This window comes from Apteryx mantelli, chromosome 4 (assembly GCF_036417845.1).
Source record: "Apteryx mantelli isolate bAptMan1 chromosome 4, bAptMan1.hap1, whole genome shotgun sequence".
Classification (NCBI taxonomy): Eukaryota; Metazoa; Chordata; class Aves; order Apterygiformes; family Apterygidae; genus Apteryx; species Apteryx mantelli.
Window position 1 is genome coordinate 30,404,371 of NC_089981.1, and position 21,089 is coordinate 30,425,459.

General features: G+C 37.8%; 1 protein-coding gene across 11 annotated transcripts in view; it reads right to left on the reverse strand.

Annotated features, from left to right (window-relative positions):
- GALNT18 (polypeptide N-acetylgalactosaminyltransferase 18) overlaps window positions 1–21,089 on the reverse strand; it is a 251,104-nt gene that overhangs the window by 46,620 nt on the left and 183,395 nt on the right. For 9 of the 11 annotated variants that reach the window (XR_010884078.1, XR_001294744.1, XR_001294745.1 and 6 more), the window contains 3 exons: window positions 14,010–14,195; window positions 8,522–8,659; window positions 3,775–3,870 (listed from right to left, as the gene is read on the reverse strand). Coding sequence is in view for 6 of the 11 variants with exons in the window: in XM_013957884.2 (XP_013813338.1) it covers window positions 3,775–3,870; window positions 8,522–8,659; window positions 14,010–14,195 (420 nt within the window). In the remaining 5 variants the exon portion in view is untranslated. Of the gene's footprint in view, window positions 1–2,755; window positions 2,897–3,774; window positions 3,871–8,521; window positions 8,660–14,009; window positions 14,196–21,089 lie in introns of those variants that run through there. The other 2 variants (XM_013957888.2, XM_013957887.2) reach the window with 2 other exon arrangements.

The following is a 21,089-nucleotide window of genomic DNA, read 5'->3' on the forward strand; positions in this document are numbered from 1 at the left end:
TCTAAGAAGCAGCAGCAGTGCACAGCAGCAGATGTGACAGGCTAAGGCATACACTAAAGTAAGCCCCTTTCAAACCTTTGACCATCAGTGCACCAAAGGAACCAGGAAGAGTTGTTTTGTCCAGCTTTCCTGCAAATCTAATAGCTGCCCAATACCCATGGTGGCAACAGAAGTAATAGCAATGACAGAAGCAGACGCTCAGGTATGATGGTGATGTGCTTGCTGACAAGTCTGGGGATTTATGCCAAAATACTGTATGTTGCTGTACTGACAAGAGACAATGTTAGTTAGACAATGCTAACTTTGGACAGACAGAAACGGAAGGATGCGATGATAAGGAAGCAGTACATCCCAGCAGCAGCATCTGGGGAGGATGAGCAGCTTGGAAAATTCTGTTGCTCAGATGCTACTGCCTTACAAAGACAGGAATTTTTCAACAAAATCTAAAAGGATCTTGGCAATATTTCATAATGAAAACACTCTTACTAAAGCTAACAAATTATTAATGATTGTTCCTTTAAATTCATGAGACGACACTGCAGGATGGCCACTCATTTTGTTTTTTTTTCCACTGGTTGAACATGCATGTTGCTTTACTCAGTGGATGGTACCACGACTCCTGAAAAGTCCAGGCTTCTGGGGACAAGGACAAAACACAGCTACCCTGGGAGACACCCACTGAAGACAGAAGGAGGATACGACAGATACCTAATCCTGAATTCCAGTTTTTCGAATGCCCTCTGTCTTTTTAGGCCAAACCAAATACCCTGCTGTGGAAAATTGTTTCTCATTGGTAGTATCAGAGGACTGAGAATATGGACAGATTGTTTTCTGATTTTCCATTCCATCCTACTGTTCAACCACATGTAAGGTTTCCCTCAATCTCTCTATTTGTAGAACAGTACTACAAAATAAACACAACGATATTATTTGAGGTTGCTACATTAAAGGTGGTAAAGTGCTCTGAGATACTTGCAGGAATGAACTATGAATTTGCTAATGTTTGTTACAGTAGACATATGGAGTAGTTTATTGAAAGGCTGGGGAACCTTTGAAACAAGAGTCTAACCATTACTAATTCTGACGCCTCTTTAAAATGAAACTGAAGCTGTGCAGGGAAAATGATTTGCAATCATTTCATTGCAATATTTGAGGATAGTTCCTTGCCATTTTTTTTTACCTTTACTTATGAAGCTATGCATGGTGTTCTTGACATTGTCTGCAAACAATGGACTATGCATTTTTAATGTCAGGTACACAGTTCCCTTTCTGTTGACTTAAATTATCCCCTTCCTGTGCGCAACATGCTAAAAGAAAACAGTAACCATATTTACAATTCTGGAACTATTACTTGATGTCAACAGCTCATCTAAGCCATTTCCCAAGAAGAAAGCTTAATGAGAATTCAAAACAATTTGAAAGAGGTTAGCAAAAAGAAAAGTAAGTTTAGTAAACCCAGCTTAGAAAAGAGGCTATAGCAATAACTAAGAACAGCAGCTTAAGCTGCAAATGAAGGAATTGTTCCTGGCAGCCAGACATATTAAGGCACTCCATGCTAGCAGTACATGTGCTAACTCTAAAACTGCAAGTGGTGTAAGCTGCAACAGTAAAGTTTTGTGCCAGAGCTAACAGCACCATCGAAACCCTCAGTCATACAAGCAGCCCTGAATCATGGGACCAATCTTTTTGACTAATCTGTTTGCTAAGAACTGCCAGGTGAGCCAAACAGTCCCCATTATATAGCTTTTAATCACTACTACTTCGAGAATAAAATTTGCATCTTACCAATATCTCCTGTGGTCACTAGTAAATTCACTAAGATTAGAAGGAGTATTTATTCAAATATTTCCAATATACTAGAGAAAACAGAAATGGCTGCAGCTCTGCTTAACCAAGAGATTATATACACACAATGGAAATCTCTAGAAGTATGCTGAATCAGTTTTATTAGCGCTTTCCCTGTTTCTAACATAATCCCTAACACAGAGAAAGACTCTACCCCTCTTTTAAAGAAAGTTTTCCTTCATTATTGGGATCTTGCTCACATATGGGCATTTTTTGTTTTTTAACTACATCATCGCTTACAAAATAATTAAATCCATGTTAATGGGAAGGAGATGCAATTAACATTGTAAGTCTAAAAGGAGCAGAATCCTGTCAACAAAAGTTTCCCTTGCCCCTTTTCCCTTATTTGCCACTATCTCTTTTATACAGAACTTCAGCTGACATGCAAAAATAGTTCTTCATATGGTGAATACTGAACTGTGCTAATTGAAGTGACTCTCTTTTGTTGTTGTTTGCCTTTTAACTATAATTAAAATTTTTAATTTGAATTTACAAGCATGCCTGTAGTGTGTTGTTATCACAGATAATACGCCAGAGGAGAATTACGGCTCCCTCCCAGGAGATGAAGAACAACGGCTCTGGCTCACAGGTGAATACACAGGAAGAAGGTGGTTTTGCAGCTTACAAACCTCTTGGAGGCAAACAGTGGTTACCACATAATGATGTGACAAATAAGCCACAGTCCATGCAGCGAGCGGGTGTGATGGATGGGACTTTCAGACATTTTGTCCTCATCATTCACAATTTACTCAAGCATGATGCCACTACTGATCAATATTAAAGGCCCTCTGTGAAGGAAGCCAGCACAGAACACAGTCACAGAATGTGTAACTTGGAAGGCATTTAAGAATCATACCCAACATTTCATCAAATTCATATTTCCAGCTCAGTAAGATATCCAGCTACAGAGGGCAACATTACCTTTTTGCTCTGTGTTTATTTCTGAGGTATTAGCTTGATTCTCATTTGCTGTATAGCCAAATCATGTAACTGACAACACCATGGGTAAAACCACATTCTGGAATGTATTTAAGTGAAGAGGAACAGGGCCCTTTTGAGAAAGCAAATGTAAAACGTAATCAGAGAAAAAAAAACATTCAGATTAGAGGGATTTTTCAGTGTCTCCAATCACTCCCACATGTATGTTTTCTTTATGGCATTTTTGCTTTTGCTGCTTTTCAGCATCAGATAATTTGCACATCTGTCTTTGACAAGCATGTTCTGGACCATGTAAGATACTACTTTTATTGTCAAGATTTGTACTTTCAACTGTGCCCATATAGTAATCCACCGGAGGAAATACTATATCTTCACCCCCTCGTTTGCCAAAGTAATAAATGTAGCTGTTATGTAAAGAAATGAAAAGGCTTGGAGTCTTTTGTGCATACTGAAGTAACAGGACAACACTAGAGAAAGAAAAATGGAGCTTTAAAAGAAAGGACTGGACAAGAATAGGGTTTGGATTTTGGCACAGCTGTACCGTGTGAAGAAGGTGGCTGTATATTTCAGATTTGTGAACTGAGTACATAAATCAAGTAAACAGAAAAATTGTTGCTTCAGATTATGTATAAATAAACTGTGTATGTGTATATATATGTACCTAAAATCATTTAAAATGCATTGTTTCATTTATGAGATGCACAGTTAAAGATCAGAAATGAAAGCTTTTACCAGCAAATCTGGGTCAGTGCTCATCCTCTTATTTCTTAAATTCTTTTGAAATTAATAAACAAACTTCTTTGTCAAAGCACTTAATATACCAATGATTCTCAGCTTATGGCAGAAATAATGTTCTAGCTTTCTATAAAACAGCTACTAAACAGCATAAGGAGGTACTGTAGCAGCAAAACAATGACAGGTACGAAACGGTTCCTCCTACCCAGTCTACTAAGAGCAGCAGCGATATATGAGATCATCACACAAACTAACCTGTGGTGTCATTCCGTGGCAGATATACATGATTGGAATATTCTCTGTGTCTGGCCCCTGATCAAGGCACAAATCACTTTTCAGGGAATTCTGCAGCTAAAACAAACAGAAAGAAGAAGAGACCAAACATTTCTTAGGCTAAAAAAAAAATGGTGTGATTGCTTACATTTCTTTGCAATAAAATCATGTGTACTTGAGCAAGGAAATACACAAAATTAAAAATACTTGTTGGAGAGGAAGTATTTGAAGAGAAAGCACAGAAAGCGCCTGGGCTAAATTCTTCCATGTAGTTAATGTAACTACTGATTTCAAAAATGTTGCACAAGGTTTCAAGGAGGTTAGACTTCAAAAAGCCTTCAGAGATGGCAGTCATTAGAATATTAAGCCTCATGCTTCTAAGGTACATGTTATTTACAAAAGACTTAAACAACCAAAATTTTCACCAATGCCACTAAGGAGAATGGATGGACTTCCAAACACAAGAGAAAGCCCTGTAACTAAACTACTTTTCAGAATCACTGAGGAGATTATAATAATTTCTAGAAATAATTCAGAAATATCATCTCTGCTGACACTTGGAGACTTTTTGCCAATTGGCATGCACCTAGCTCTTCTTCACATTATTCAGGGCCAACGCATCTACAGCAATCTAGCTGTGAACAGACTGCAAAGAACTTGGCCTTGTTCTTCACTAAGCCCTATGTGTTTCCTATACAATGCTGAGACAGAATTTTCTTAGAGAAGTCCTAAAATAATGAGCACAGATGACTAAATGGTCTTTTTAGGGTGTGATGCCACAGCTGTGGGTTGCATACCCATGAGAATGGATAAAGGTGTTTAATGGTATAAGATCAGTTCAGAGAACATGAGAGAGTTGTCTGAAGGGAGGGGGTTAAGAGGTGGTGCAGTTTGCAACCATCTGTGAGTGACTGAACAGTCCTGTCAGCTGTGTGCAGGATTCTCCTTCAGAAAAAGCAGTCGGTATGCTTGAAAAGGAAGGCCAGAAGGGCACCAGCATGTAAGAACTGTGCACAAGCCAGGGACTGAAGCCAGACAGGGAATAAAATCAACAAAATTCATTTTTACAAGATTTCCAAACCTTAACTCCAAACCTAACTACTCTAACAGTAGACCAGACAAATCTCAACATTAAGGAGAAAATATGCAATCAATATGAATACAAGCCTTATTCTTAGCTGTAAGTCTGAAGAATTAAGTAAAGTTTCATCTCTCAAAGCTTTACATTCCTTGGCCATAAACATAACCACAACCATAGCTCCAGTCTTAATCAGATGTTAGGTGACACTCTTCTGGCCCTACTGACATTGCTTTCTCCTAACTCTAAAGGTACTGTAGAATTGAGAAAGAAATTTGTTCCCCAAACCTCCACCCTGACACTAATGCTAACCTTAACCATATGTCACAGCACAAACTAGAAATGAATAATGATACAACTATTTTCTCAATTCTCACAAACCTAATACTCAGGAAGCAAATAAAGGTGTTCACATTTTGGATGCTTATGTCCTGACCCTAACCTGAGAAATACCAAAGGACCAACTGTATGACAGAAATATAATACAGGTAGGTATTATTTGTAATTGACATTTATTCTCTTTAAAGTCAGCAATCTCGACGGAATCTAGCAATAAACTGAGCTCTGAAAACTTTAGATTTCTGTAAGATACCCTAAACCTAATGTTTATTTTACCTAGGGCACAAGTATATAAATTGTATGTGAATATAAGGTTTTGCCTGATAGTAACATTAGCATTTTTCCTAACTCTTTGGGCTGAGGCTCAAATCTTGCAGGGACAGGGCTCTGGAAAGTCCCGACTGCTAAACTTGACCCCTACCCTGGGAGCCAGTACAAGGATCCTTATGAGCTACCAGGCTCTGGAGATGACTGTCTATTTCAAACGTGGTGGGCCTGCAAAGAGAGAGAGAAACTAAATCCTCAAACTTTTGGTTCTCAAACTATCACTTCACCACTAATCCCAACGCTACCTTCTAGCGTACTTTCTTCCTGACAATGTGATCTGGAAGTTCTAGATTCCCCAACTCTAATTCTAACATTAAAGGTAAGCAGGACACAAATTTATACTAAATTTATATATTATTTATTTATTTAGTATAAATTTGGTATGTTATATATACATTTTTATATATATACATAAATTTATATATTTAGCTATTAAAAACAGTTTGCTTCTTATTTCTGTGGCCCTCAAAGAATCTAGAGATAAACTAGATCCTTGAACTATTAGATTCCAGAGTCATACATCTAACACCAAACCTAACCTCTATTACATATACTCTAGAGAACAATACTGACGTAAAAATTCAGGCACTGACCCTGACTGATGATAGTCATCTTTCTAACTCTGTCAGCCCTACAAAATCCAGCAAGAAGGAGAACTCTGGAAGCTTTAATTTCCTCAAGCCTAATCCTAACCTCAGAAACAACAAGGAGGCGAATCTACATGCTTAGGGAAGCATAAATAATTTTCCTCTATGGCCACAAACAACGTACTGTTGGCTTTTTGAAAATACCCCAAATACACTAATTCTGTAAGCTCTGAAATTGATATCCAATGGATATTTCAAATGAAATAGTTTAGAATAATGTAAATAAACATGCATCAAAAAACCAATGTTTTTAAATGAGTAGCTGTATGACTTCTCTATAAGTATATGGCCTTCTGTGCCTAATTCTGTTCTATCATACTTGACATAATTCCCTACTACAGATGCAGCCTAATGTTATGCTAGGATACCACTGCAATACCTAATTTCAATATCTTTCAATACCTAATTGCAATACCTTTTGAGTAACACAAGAAGAAAACTTCATTTCTAGCTTTTTGTTCCCAGATGATCAAACAATGCCCATTTAGGTGGCTTTTGTAGTTATTCAGCATTTTTTAAATTAATGATAATGCTATAGTAACAAAATCTCCATTTTATACAAAAAATATAGGCAGTTGATGAACGGAAGCACTTAGACAATCAGGAAGCAGCTGACTTGCTTTGCAAGATCCCACCTTTCTCCATGATAAGACATGCAGACAAACAGAAAAGATATGAAGGAAGACTAGAGATCCAAGCACTCCATTCACTATAAAGATTAGAGCACTCTCTATATGTTTTTTTCCATACAGTGTTTCATCAAACAGTGTCCCCTTACCTATACAGATACTTTGCCATAGCTGTCCTCTATTTCTTTTGTGATAGTACAAACAATGAAATAAGGCCTACTCCTCACATCTTACTTACATGATGAAGCAAGCTATTAAACGTGCTGCAGAGGAAAGGCTATATTATGTGCACTGTTACACAATACTTAAAATATGCACATTCTGCTGACCAGTGATGTCACTATTTCTGTAATGGGCTCTCTGATTTTTTTTGTTTTCTATATTGTCAGCAAGGAACCTTCAAAGGCTGGTGAAAAAAATCTCAACAGATTAAAATCCTAGGGTGCCTGTTGTGTGATTGCTATTTTGACCTATGCAACGCCAAGTTAATCCAGAGACTATTCAGCAAATATCTTAGCTTTCCCACTGGTCTTTCTTTTTTTGATCTAGTATGATTTACACATGCAATCACAGATTCTTTAGCCATTTGTACCTACAAGCAAAAGCATGCACCAATTAGCTGCTACCCTTCCTTCCTCCTTAGGAAACTTAGGACCTGACTAGATCATGGCATCACGGGGAACAATTCTGTACGTCTGTGGAACAGGCTCCTTGCACACACCTCTCATTTTGACACTGTTCTGAGCCATTTTGGAATTCACTCATCATCTTGCTCATTTAAAAACGACCTGAACCTTTGTTGGAAGCGTTTTTCTTTTCTTTTTGGCTTGCATGAAAAGCCAGTACTATAATTTCAATTGATCATCAAAGGGGTCATGGAGCCTTGTGGGGCGTATAATCACCTCAGTTGCTAAAACAGAGCAGCTGCTCTATGGGACCCTCAAGGGTCTCCTCAGAGCCTTACTAGCAAACTGCACAATTTGCTCAGGCTTCTTTTTGAGGGGGAATGTCTCAAGCCAAATCTTTCAATTGTATGATCTACTTTTATTATTTAATTCCTAATTGGGACTTGCATGCAAAAGAGCAAATTTAATTCACAGGACTGAATTCTTGCAAATGTAACACTGGACATAGACTCTGAAAAGGATGTCCCAGCTCTACTAGCTTCTTATATGCCAGTCTTAAGTTACTATGCTCATCTTCTATGTCATGGATACCTGTCTTCTCTGCTTATATTGCCAGTTTTCTAGGGGCAAGGATTGTCTCTGCTTTAATTAGCATAGTGCACTCAAGTCTAACTTCAGCACAGACAGGGGTACTACTGTCACACAAGTACTGATAACAATTATCCCAAGATACAAACATCTGAGGCTCAAAATTAAGGTTTTTCAGCTATATTAAGGAGTTTGCAGTTGAGCCTAACAGGCTCCAAAACATCTAAAAAATCATGCCTTCAAAATCTCTGAGTGGAATGCAAGCCCTGGGGTGAAAAACAAAAACAGGAAAGAAGATGATGTACAGAATCCTGCAGCAGGAACTACTGTAGTGCAGCAGTTTCTCTCAACTAACCAGTCAAACAATTGAACAAGTGACTTCAAGTATATCTGATTCTTTTACTTGGAGCCAGGCACTGCCTGCATGAGTTATTGCCACTGTTACACACTTCCCCCCACCTTTTTTTAAATAACAAATGTAAACAAGATCCTTACCACCCCATAGGCAATAGTATCGGAATACATTCTCATTTCTGGATATACGCTGACAAGATACCACCTAAAGGTCTTGCACTGGAGCTTTTTCCTCAAGGCCTTCCTCTCAGAAATATCACCAATATCAATTCCAGAGTCCTGCACATGAAACAAAGGGCAGAAAAAGCAAAATATATCAGTGATACAGCTATTTCTGTATAAACCAATCACCCAGAGTCTCTCTACTGTTCTACTCATTGCAAATAGATAACCATCAATAATTACCAGCCTTTGGCTGTGAAGTGATTCTGTTACCAATATACATTCCATAAGTGTTCTATTTAAACATGATTAATACCAATGTGTTATGCAGGTCACCATTGTGGGGGTCTCATTCAAAGTCTGCTTTGGTCAATGGAAACACAGCTATTGACTTCAGTAGGGTTTAGATCTAGCTTCCAATGAATTTAACTGTTGTTCTCTAATTTCCTGGCACTTTCCAAATGCAAAAGTAATTGGCAGTAGGTAGCAAGTTGCCCTGGAAACAACCTTATTGCTGGCATCCCACTGTGGTCTAATCATTAGTCTATTACACTTTCTGGCCATTTCTGAAGTCTGGGTTTGCTGCTTCACTGCAAAGAAAAGTAGCTCTACTCACCTTTCTGAAATATCACTTGTTAAATTTCTATGGTAGTATAAAAGAGAAGTTGATATTTTTGTTAACAGCGTTTGCAGAATCCTCCCTCCCCTAATCTTATTCTCTTTTACAGTTCTAGCTAACCTAATTTCATGTGACATACTTCCTTGTAGATCATAAAACGTGAGTTTCATAAGTTCCTGTATATAGACATCAGTAATTTATCACGTTAAAATTCTGCAGCAGAAATTTTTAGAGGGGCATCTAAGTGCAAATCCGTGGCTGCTATTTAACAGGGAGTAAATGAGACATTTTGCTCTGCGTTGTACTCTAACACTTATACCTCAGAACAAAACACAGGATAAATACACTTTCATAGGGAAATATTACAATATACCTACTTACAGTACAGATTTTACTGGGTCATAAATGCCCCAAAGGTTTTGTCAGCCACCAGATACATGGTTTTAAAACAACACTGGAAGCACTGAATTCTCTTGGCTCTCTGAAAATGATATCTTTATAGGTGTCTAGTTTCCAGAGCTGCTGAAGCGAAGACTGTTTGTGGCATCCCAAAGCATTTAATTGACATTAATCTGAAACAAGTACATTTTACTACAGAGGCATTTTCTGACTAATACTAAAGTAAAATTGACTTGCACTTTAGCAAAGCATACTAAAAAGTAGTTAACTTAGGTCTGGCATAAACAGACAGAACTCAAGCTGATCATTAATAATAATAATGAAACTTATGGGAAACTGTTCTTTAAGCTATCATTTTTCCTGACTTTTCTAGCAAGTGACTAGACAGAGCAACATGCTGTAGGATGCTGCAGGACAACCAGCTGATCCTACAGACCAATCCTGCCCCATGCACCACTCGGATTGCACTTGTGTATCTGCCACTTGCATGAGAGAAAAGGAGGATGCCAGCACATGGCTACAGACATGCAGCTTACAGCACTAAAAAGGCTTCCTAGGAGCAGACACCCAACTGGTCTGGTACATCCTTAATCCTTCCTCATACAACTCAGCATGCATCAACACTTGTTGTTTCCTCAGTTTACTGTATGAGGTAAGAAAGCGCCTCTGTGGCCTCAGTGTCAAATAAAGGATAAAAGCTCACACATAACACACTGGCATTATTGTCAGGAACAACTGAGTGCGTTCTCCAAAACTGAGAATATGATGGGAGAAAAAAATACATAGGGCAGGACAATAAGGAGACCATAGCTCCTGCTTCTGGCACTTGAAAATCTTTCCTTTGGGTTTTAAGCACTTTTCTGAATCTATTTATCTAAGCCGTTATGATGCAGGAATCACCAGGGTATCTGAAATCCCCATTAAAAGCCTTCAGTACTTCAGAGCCACACACAGACATCCCAAGATGGCAGTCATAGCTTACTGTCAAATGAGTCAAATTCCTTCTTATTATTAGCTCTCAAAGCATAAAACCTTTGGAAACATTTGACTGTTTTCACAGGTCTGGGAAGTCTTCCATGGAAAAGTAGGCTGTGTGGTTAATGTTTTGGAATAATGTATTTCAAGTCCTGACTGTTACAACTAGATACACTTCTATTATCTACGCAGCCCATTATCAGTGTTCCAGACCCCTGTTTTGCACTATTTCATCAGCTTCCAGCTAGAGATTTACTGCTGTCGTTATCCCCTTGTATAACAATAGGTGGTCATTCTGTCTGTCTGTCCTCTCTGCATGCCTCTCACGATGCTGTTTCCACATCTCTTTCCTTAAGCTGAAGCTAGGTTTCATTTGAACATTGTCTCTGGTTTGTATTTCACCTTCAATCTGATCTTGAGGTGAGCAAAGATGAAACAAAAATATTGTCACCCAGTCAGATATCTAAATTTGATCTAATCCATCCCCAGCCTTACTCATTCATCATCTCTTTGCCCCATCTACTAAACTACAAGTGTCCCACAAGCTTTAAGTCATTTTTTAAGTTGCTTCTTTACACTGAATGCTCCTTCTTCCTACTGATACTTCTATACCAACAGGAGGCTGCACTGCTCCTAACCTTTCAATGTATGAAAGAAGACTCCTGCACTGATGATGTAGGTTTTCTTTATATTGACTGATTTGATTACAGTTCTTGGGAGCATAATTTTGCACTGTATTTTCCTTTTCCCCTTTAAAGGCCAGAAGCTTTCCTTGAACATGTGCTTCATTCCTGCTGCTCTAGACTCAGTTCAGTGCTAGCAAAGTCCAGCATGGGAAAGGAAGAGACAGTCCCAGATCTTTGGAGCTCTTCCCCTGCTTCTTGGCACCAGGCCTCACACAGATAAAACGAAGATGCTCAAAACAGCTTTAAATTCTGTAACTGACTTGGGAAACATGAGCACATGTCAAACTGTCAAAACAAAACAGAGCCCCAGTGCTCACCTACCTCCTTCCTTATTTCCCCCGTGGCAAAAAATGGAAGCTGGTTGTACAACACTTAAGTGGGCTTATCTGTAAGTCATGGTTCCCATCTGACAGGGACACTTTTTGCTGATCACCAAAGTCCCGCATCTCCTCTGAACATCCTGCAGCAATTACCAGGTAACAGCTAGACTCAGGCTTTATAGGCCTGATGCAGTTGTGTGAAAACTAAGCCATCTCCCAGTGTGTTTTATACAAGTACCCAGGCATATGTGTGTTTATTTTGTTTTCTACAATGGCGAAAAATAAAAATGAAGGTACTTCATGCTAGGTTCTGTACATACACATAGTAACAGATTTTTCCCTAAAACAAAGACATTTCATTGCATAGGCTACCCCTATTAAAAGCTGATTTAGCCCTTGTCATCATCTCCAGCTTTTAAAGTCTGCAGTAGTGTTCAACAGCAGTAGCTTTTGGGGAGATGAAAAGAGAATATAATCTGCATTACGATTTATTCATGCAAGTCAGTCCAATGACTAGTGCATTTGCAGTGGAAAAAAAAGACTACAGATTGAAAAAAGTAAAAATTCTTTTTTTTTGTTTAAACCTGCAAACATAAATCAGTTTTGGCAGTACAAGATCTACCATGCAAATATCTTGATTGGACATGGTGACCTGAAGAAATCGCTTCAATTTGCAGACCTCATTTATATTTCCTTTGTTTGATAAATCAGTTTTAAAATTTATTATAACAAGCTTACTTTTTTCTGATGTATCAGCATATTCAAGGCAGTTTTACTTAACCAGTAATAAACAATAAAAATTTATCTTCATATTTTTTAAGAATTTGATTTCCAAATTGCATTCAAATCTTAACTTTGCACAAGATTAGGCATCACCACCAAATCTGGACTAACATTATGCAAATATGTACATAATACTTACACGGTTAGCAAAAAGAACTTCTAAGCTCTGCATTAATGCTACATTTGTAAATCAACACACTCAAGAATGATCAATCAATGAATATCTAACAATTTTCAGGAAAATAACTAAAAATAAAAACGTACACTGAAACTCAAATCTATTACTTGAATCAAAAGTAAAATTGATTTTAAATTGTTTTGATATAAAACAAGTAACCCTATCTTCTAGAAACATCTTTTTTTCTTGTCTACATTGCTGTGAGACAACTCAAAACAGGGACAATTAATGAATAGTTTTGACACTATGAACATGGAGCTCTAACTTCCAAAAAGGTCCCTTTCCCCTACCAGACTACACAGGAAGTCTTACTTGGCACTTTCATGGTATTTTATGTGGCTAATACACTTTTTTTTTAAACTTGAAAATAGGATGACAACTTCCCCATTCTGCCATAATTATCTAGTTTTAACCATAGGGGATGGAGGAAATTATTGAAAGCAGCTGGACTGATTTCAACATTCACATACTGAGCTGATTTTGGTTTCTAATCTTTTTCCTTAGTAAATGATAGAGAGGAAAAACAGCTTTTTACCTTTTAGAACCACAAATTGCAGCAAAAACAGACAGAGATTTGACAGAGAAATTTTATTAAAGAAAAATAAATTGCCCATTTGTTCAATCTAGAATAATTGCTTTTGCTATAATGATGAGAATTGCACACTGTAAATCAAAACCAAACTCATCTACTGCCATGGTTTCCAATCTCTTATTCTAGGTGGATCTCCGAATACTTTCCAGAAAGAGGTACAAGATGATAGTCACATTCCTCAGAGCCCTATAGCTATTAAAACAGTTCACAGATTAAATACCACTGACTACAGAAATGAAGAGCAACTAGAATCAGATGCCAAACTGAACTCTCAGGTTTCTCATCCTACAGTATCTTTCCAGTATAACGAACCAGGATGTGGCTCATCTATGGAAAAGATAACTGGACAAACAGGTCAAAAGGGAGTTGCACCTAGATTCCTGCAATATGTTATGGCATATGCCAGTCACTCTTATTCTGATGTGAAATTATTCAAGAACAATACAATCACATTTGTATCAACAGATACAAACACCCCTTGCCCCTTCGTAAAACTTCCTTTATAAATTTTAATTTTAATTATGTCTGACCGTAAATAAGAGACTTAAATTCAAAATAAAATATGTAGCATGGATATGATGTTTCTTTTTTCACATTCCTGCAACTACTAGTTTAAAATCTCCTTGCAGAGTAATCAGTGAGGATGGTGAAAAATAAATTTGATAAGAAAATTCATTTTGACAAAGAAATTCATTTTTTAAGGAACCTGAAGATAAAGGAATTATTTCTAGAATAACACATAACTAAATATAAATATACACACACACACACATATATATAGGTACATATAAACATACTTACATACATATGCACATGTGAATAACAAAATCATCGCAGAAAATCAAAATTCAGAATAGCAGCCAAAGCCCAAAGGATCAAAGCAGAAGCCTGCAAACACCAGTCTTCGCGACTCACCTCTTGGGGTATGTTCCACGCCATGTAGACATGGCTCTTAAATTCATCCATCCAGACTTCAGCCACCCTTAGTGCATTTCTCCGGACATGAGCAGTTAGATCTTCTGTGTATGGCTTATGGGCTCTTTCAATGTGGGCAATCCTGGAGCAAGGCAGAACCTCAACACTTCCTCCACATTGCCATACCTACGAGGAAGGAAAGACACCCTGCTAGTTAAAGCTCCCTACACCACTGCCGTCCGTCAGTAAATACATGAAAATCTTTTTATTTCTATTTATCCATCTTAAGAAGGAGAATAATAACTCAAGGTCTATTTGACTATAGAGAACTTTTTAGACAGTTCTGAGAGGAGAGAATTATTACCTTGCCTTACAATGAATTATTACCACTAATTACCTTACCACAAAATTATCACATTACCAATAGCCTCTCAACACGATCTTCCTGGATCAATTTAGCCATCTTCAATATTATTAAAATAATTTATAAGGCACCCAATACAATGGCATGTGGGTTCAAGTTTTAACAGCTTGCAGACATTTCTCTTAGGTTGTGTGCAGTCCCTCTCACCACATACAGGCACTATTGCAGAATCCAGAACTAGCTTTAGATAACAGGGAAACTAAGCCAATGTACAGTATAAGGTCACCAAAATCTCAGGCTTTAAGAAAACCAGGAAAATAAATGCATCTTATGCTTTGCTTTAAACACAGCTCAGGAGGGAATCAGATTTATTTCTTTTGAGGAGTGCCAAAGACTAAGATTTTCCAGTGAAAAAGCTCTACGAACAATTTCAGCATATACTACCATTATAAGTGATAATACATATATAATGTAGGTGACTGTATCTGCTCAAGTGTGTTTTTATTCTAGCATCACAGTTGAGTTAATGCCTACAATGTTAATCATGAGTATTGTATTCATTTCCGATTTCTCTTTCTGCTTTCAGCTAAAGAGAAAACCACTTCAGCAGATTCAGCAGTCACTGAAGTAGCTAAATTCTTTTACACAGAAGCTCTTTTTTCTGTGCATCTTTTATTATGTAAACTCCAGAACAAGATCAAGACAGTACAATCATAACAGTTTAGTGAATGCTGCTCAGGTAAAACCCAGATGTGTTCAAGCTGTTTGATCCTGCTGAACAAATACCTCTGTCTCAGAAACAGACTTGCTCCACTGAGAAGCAAAGGAGTTTGCCTTACGATACTGCTAACAGAGATTCTCAATACTTGGTATCCTATACCAAGAGAGCAAAAAATGAGAGTGAGGGTGTTCCTCCCTGGCTTAGCTAGCCCCAAAGAGATTGCACCCTGATCTCCCTCCCAGCGACCAGGAACCATGGGCTGGCAGAACGTCACGCTCTAGAACCCATCTCAGACCGCTCCAGGTCTGACTCTCCTATAAGCATATGCTCTGCTAAGGAGGCACTTTGTTCAGTCATTTATTTTATATATTTAGACATCTGGCTTGAATACAGCATTTAGGCATTTGGCAGCTCCTGAGAGCAGAGGAATGTGGCACGGATTCAGAATGTTTACAAAGCCGTTTCTGAACTGGTGCCTAATTGCATGTAGCATATGCTGGGAGAAGAGAGCGAGCCTGGCGTTTCTGAGCTCTCTGCAAGATGAGCTATCCCATGAACCCACTGTAAAACCAAGAATGGAGCTGAAAAGACATCAGCATCTCTGTCTCAAAAACTTGGAATCCCATAAGAGTAAATAAACACAATCATAACCAACATCAGAGCAAAATTTAGAAGATGATCACAAATATTGGGAAAGAAAATATCGATGATGATCACAAATACTGGGCAATGGATCTGGCATAAGAATAAATAATAATCAGAAAACAGCATTTGTGTTCTGTCTTTCTAAATCTCATATAATGTGGTCAATCCAGTTTAAAGAACTAGCAAGAAATACTAGTTTCTCAAAGATTTTATTCTAAACGGTTCAGCTACATTTCCTAATAAAGATTGAATGTGAAGTATCATCAGCCTGTGCTCACACAGTGTCTGCTTTCAATCCAAGCCATTTCTCAGTACAGCGTTGACATCTAGCTAAAAAATGTTTTAGAGTTATTCACTGTACGCTGCTTAAACTAATAACATGAAAAACAAGGAAGATGTAGAGATGGACATAACTTAGCCTATGACAAGACAATCCACAAACTGTATGCCCTGCTATTCTGCCCACCCTTTGCTCATTTTAACTAGGGATGACCCTGATCCAAGTCTGACATGCAAACACCAAATCTTTTGTGGGAATTTCACAGTGAGATCCCATCTCCACAACAAGCCGAGCCAAAAATTGTACTGTCTATAATAAGCTGAATTACCAAGTAAATTTCCAGGATCTGAATTTGAGGAGTGAACTCATCTGTAATTTTAGCACTTATTCACTAATCAGTAAAATCTAATTTGACTTTATAATGAAGTCATATGTATTTTCCAAAAACATCCTGAGATGACAAGGTCTTTAGTAGTTTGGAAACAACAATTACCAGTACCTGAGTAATTTCTAATTAATCAAATCTGCTGGCCACTCCTTTCTCTTAGACACTGTCAGTCTTTGTTCTGTTTCTAAAGACTAATTAATTACTCTGCAAGAAGCATGGATTCATTTAAAAAATTAATGCTAAGAGGGAGCTGCCAATAAAGATGCTGGCAGAACAGGCTGGTTGTATCGAACAGCTTCTAAAACAAATCCTGTTATTTACAAGCCAAAATCTCCTGCAATCCGTGAAAATGTGACTAGCATACACCGAAACTGGTCTAGAGGTATATGCTAATAGTTTCCATATAGCAAGATGAATATAACTCCTTTAATTAATGATTCTTTTAAAGAGGAAGAAATGAGAAACAAATGTGATCTGAAGATACAGGGATCAGCTTAAGTTAAAGTGTGCACAAAGCTTGCAGTCACAGCACTAAACAAGTAGCCCCACCCCAGGTGCGTCTGCAAAGCCCCGTGGAGCCCTCACAGCGCAAACGGAGGGGCAATACTGTGTAAGGCTTGATTGTGCTTACTGTATAAGCACAATCCTGACTTGCTCAGCTGGTCACATCTGGGACAAGCCATAGTTTCCTGCTCCCCCACAGTGTTCTTTGCCCATGGGATTACAGTAGGGTGAGAAAGCTCTTTTGTCCAAATTCTTCATTGCACTCATGGGGAGGCCAGTTGTCAAGACAAAAAAATTGTAGGGAGGCATCATGGTGGGATTTTCAAATTATGTGAAACTCTCCTGGAAACCTCAGTGGATGCTGGATTCCCAGCTCCCCTAAACATGTGCAAAATCTCCAGCCAATGGGATGAAGGGTTTTGCTATCCCTACTATACTAAACACACTACACGAATACTAAACACTATAACATGAATGACTGGCTGCTACAGAAAGCTTTAGCTTTTCTTCATTCTTCCCTGGTTATAATTGAAATAAAGGAATCTCTTGCATCTAAACCAGGAACACCTACCCATTCTTTCTTCCCTTAGATGGACTGCCCGCTTGAATCTGGCTGCTCTTATCTTCTCTCAACCTCCTTTACTTGTGGCTCTGCTTGTGTTCCAAGCCATCTACAAAGTATAAATCTTGCATCAAAAGAGCATGGAACAGATTCATTAATTAATCTGAACTAGCACTTTTCATCAGAGCAACGGAAATATTTATTTTTGTCATTTAAAAAATATTTTTATATTAAGAAATATATTTTCTTAAACTCAGCTCATAACAAGCTTGTGAAGCCTTTTAGAGTGGTCTGTTCCTTATCTCATGAAATTTTTGTGGAAAGAAATTATCTTTATAGTTAAGAAATAGGAACAGGAATTGTGAGGTTAATTCCTCACACCTCCACGTTTCCCACGTGAATTCCAGAGCTCGTTTTTTGCTATTACTAGTAATCTTTATTCATGCTTTCTCCATACTGAATAGCAACTTTTGAGTTCTCCAGCACTGTCACTTTACATGATGACTATAAATATTTACCAAGGTTTAAAATCAGTGAAGTTTTTCCAGATTAGCACCAACAACTTTAGTAGAAAGTCTAAAGGTAAAACAGCTCTAAAGATTTTAATTTTTACCACAGAGAATAGTCCAAATAAAAAATTATATCTGTGAATAAACTGCTCCTGCAATCAGTAATACTTAATGACAAATCCGCTCAAGCAAATTGAAGGAAGAAACTGAAAAGATGCATTTCCTAAACTACATTTTAAAGAAAATACACCACCTTTTCCTTTTACCCATGAAGATTTTTTTACCTATGGTAGCAAGAGCTGGAAATTGCTAGCAATAGTATCAATTTCCTGCCAAATACCTAAACATATGTTTACACTTGTCAAAATAATATATGATTTGAGCACCATAATACAATAAATAATGGTAATTCATATTTCATTCTGTAAAGGCACAAATTGCAAAGATCTATCAATGGCGCTGAGGTTTTGCCTGAAGGCAGAATCCTTAGAAAGTTTTCAAGTGTGAGGGAGTGAATACCTTGGGAATATTTAGAGTCACTGGAGGAGCCCCAGCAAAGCAGATGCTTCCAGTTTGCTTTTCTTTAGAGGAATTTCTTTTAGGTTCTGTTCCTGCTGGTTTACTTTGCAAAAACAATCTTTTAGAAAAAACAAACTGGAATTGTCCTTTCAAAGAGCTGTCAGAATCCACTGCAGTGTTCTCAGTGCTCTCCTCCAAAAGAGTACCTTAGAACCAGCTGTTTATTCTTGAATTTCCCGAGGGGACTCATATATTTGGTATAGCCCCAAAAAGGACTTAGAAAGCTTCTTCCTCTTGACAGGGTTCCTTCATCACTATCAAAACAGTGGTAGAACTCCAGAAGAAATTTCAGAGGTGTAAAGCAACAGGAATAGCGCCTAGGCTATTTCCAACAGCTATGAAGTTGAAAGACTGAAATCAGCAGAGTCTATGACCTAAACTAGGGAAAGCAAGCGGAAGATGACAGGAACATCTGATGGATACAGACAGTCCATTTGGAAAAAGCGTGGGGGAAGAGTCTCTCTCTTTTTTAAATCTTTACTTGTTCTGAATTATGTGGAGAACTTGGCCAAGCTCTAAGCACTGCTTACTGCTAATTTACTGAACGTACATTTACACATAAGCCACAATTGTGTCCCTACATCTGTGAATTTATGTGCACCAAGGTTAAAGCAGCCACAGAGAACAACTTCCTAAAATCAGAAAACATGTTCCTCGCCACCTGCCATTGCAACCAGACTAAAACAGGCTGAGAGGAGACAGATACCAGGGATGCCTGTATGAGTGAAGATAAGGGCTACTATCACAATTCTGGGCCCTTATTTATTCTTAAATAGGTATTTGATTTTGACCTTAGTATGGGCTTTACAAAATGTGAATGAAGGAGGCAGTTAGAGAGACAGACAGAAGGAGATTTCCTTGGACAGCTTCCTGGAGGATTTTGTTTAAGATTACAATATGAACTATCAAGTACGAGCCATCTCAGGGACCAAAACTGAACTTTACTAACCAAGACAATCACACAAATGCATGTAACTGTGGTAGTGCCTGAATACAGAGGTAAAACCAGCACAGGAACGGTCAGAGAAATGGAAGACAAAAACAGAGAGCAGAGAATATGGGTGGTGGCACAACAAATCAGCTGTGACCTTCTCCCTGTTAAAGGAATAAAGGACCCAGGCACTGGGCACGCCAACAAAACGGCACAAGCAGCCAGCCAGGGAATCAGTAACACGCCAGATGGATTCCTTCAGCGTGCAGCAAAAGCTTACACACTGCTACAGCTAGGCTATCATCCTCACTCATTCGCACCACAAGGGGCAGTAGCAACAGCATTTGCACAGTCTGCAGGGTGGGCACAGAAGGGTGACTGACACCTCCCTGTATTTGTCTAAATTAATCTGGTGATAATTTTTTAAAAGCAAATTCCATTCACATCTGGAAAATCTATTTCATTAGATAAAGGGTCTCCATTTCTATTTATTTTTATAACCCTGTCCTTGAGTAAATCCTTTTCAATTGCACTCAAACATATTTGAATTTGCAGGTTTAATCAAAACAATTAAAATTCTGAAGCTGATCTCTCTCTAATATATAATTTATACTTCATTATAAAATGATATAACACTTCCTCATTAGAAGGGTTTATTTTATATCTCTTTAATCATTGGGTATTCTTTTCATGCTATGGTAGCTTAGTCTAATAAAAAAATAAGTCCTACATGATGTTGAGCAGTTTATTAGCATGTACTGCATTTGTTAAATTTACATGTCATGCAGTTTTTCAGAGAACTGGTATGACCTTGTTTGAAACTATCATTGCACTTAATTATTTAAAAGTTCTGTTTGAAGTCTAAGTGGTTTGCTGGGATTTCTCAAAAAGCTGAAGCATTTTCTAGCTTCTGTAAAGACTGCAAAAGCCAAAATTAGAAGAACTCATTAAAAGTGGCCCAAAGAAAAAAAAAATTGTCAGTGTGAATTAATTAGTACTGTGGATCCAAACAAATAGTCACCAATATCTTCAACATATATTTTTGGGGAACAATTTAACACAACAAATATTTGTGAATCATGACGGCTCACATTCCACTTGAACTGTTGGTGGTTGTTTTTTTTTTTAACTTTTGCCATTATCATTAATCATTTACAGATAGCCAATAATGACCTTGATGCTTTACAGGCAAGTAGTATGAACAAACTATTTTTATCCAATACTGTGAGCTGGGTCTGTGATCATTTTGTGACTGCATTTTTGCTTTGGTATCTTGAGAGTTGACTGCAGAAAGCACAGGGAGAACGGTCAGACACAAAGACCACTGAAATCAATTTTCTTGTTTCTAGTAGCACACAATGCGTTTTGGATCAGACCCTGAAAAGTTTTCAGGTTGTCACGTGTATTTGGGTATCTGTCTCTGTAAACCTAGAAACTATACTCATTAGATCATATATGTCAATCTTTATTTAGGTGATATCTCCACTGACGTCAGATAAACTTCACTAAATTATTGCAATAGTTCAAATAAATACTGTTCGATTTGGCTAACATTCCCCAAAGTCAGCAAGAAACCAGGCACAATTTTCTTTATTCT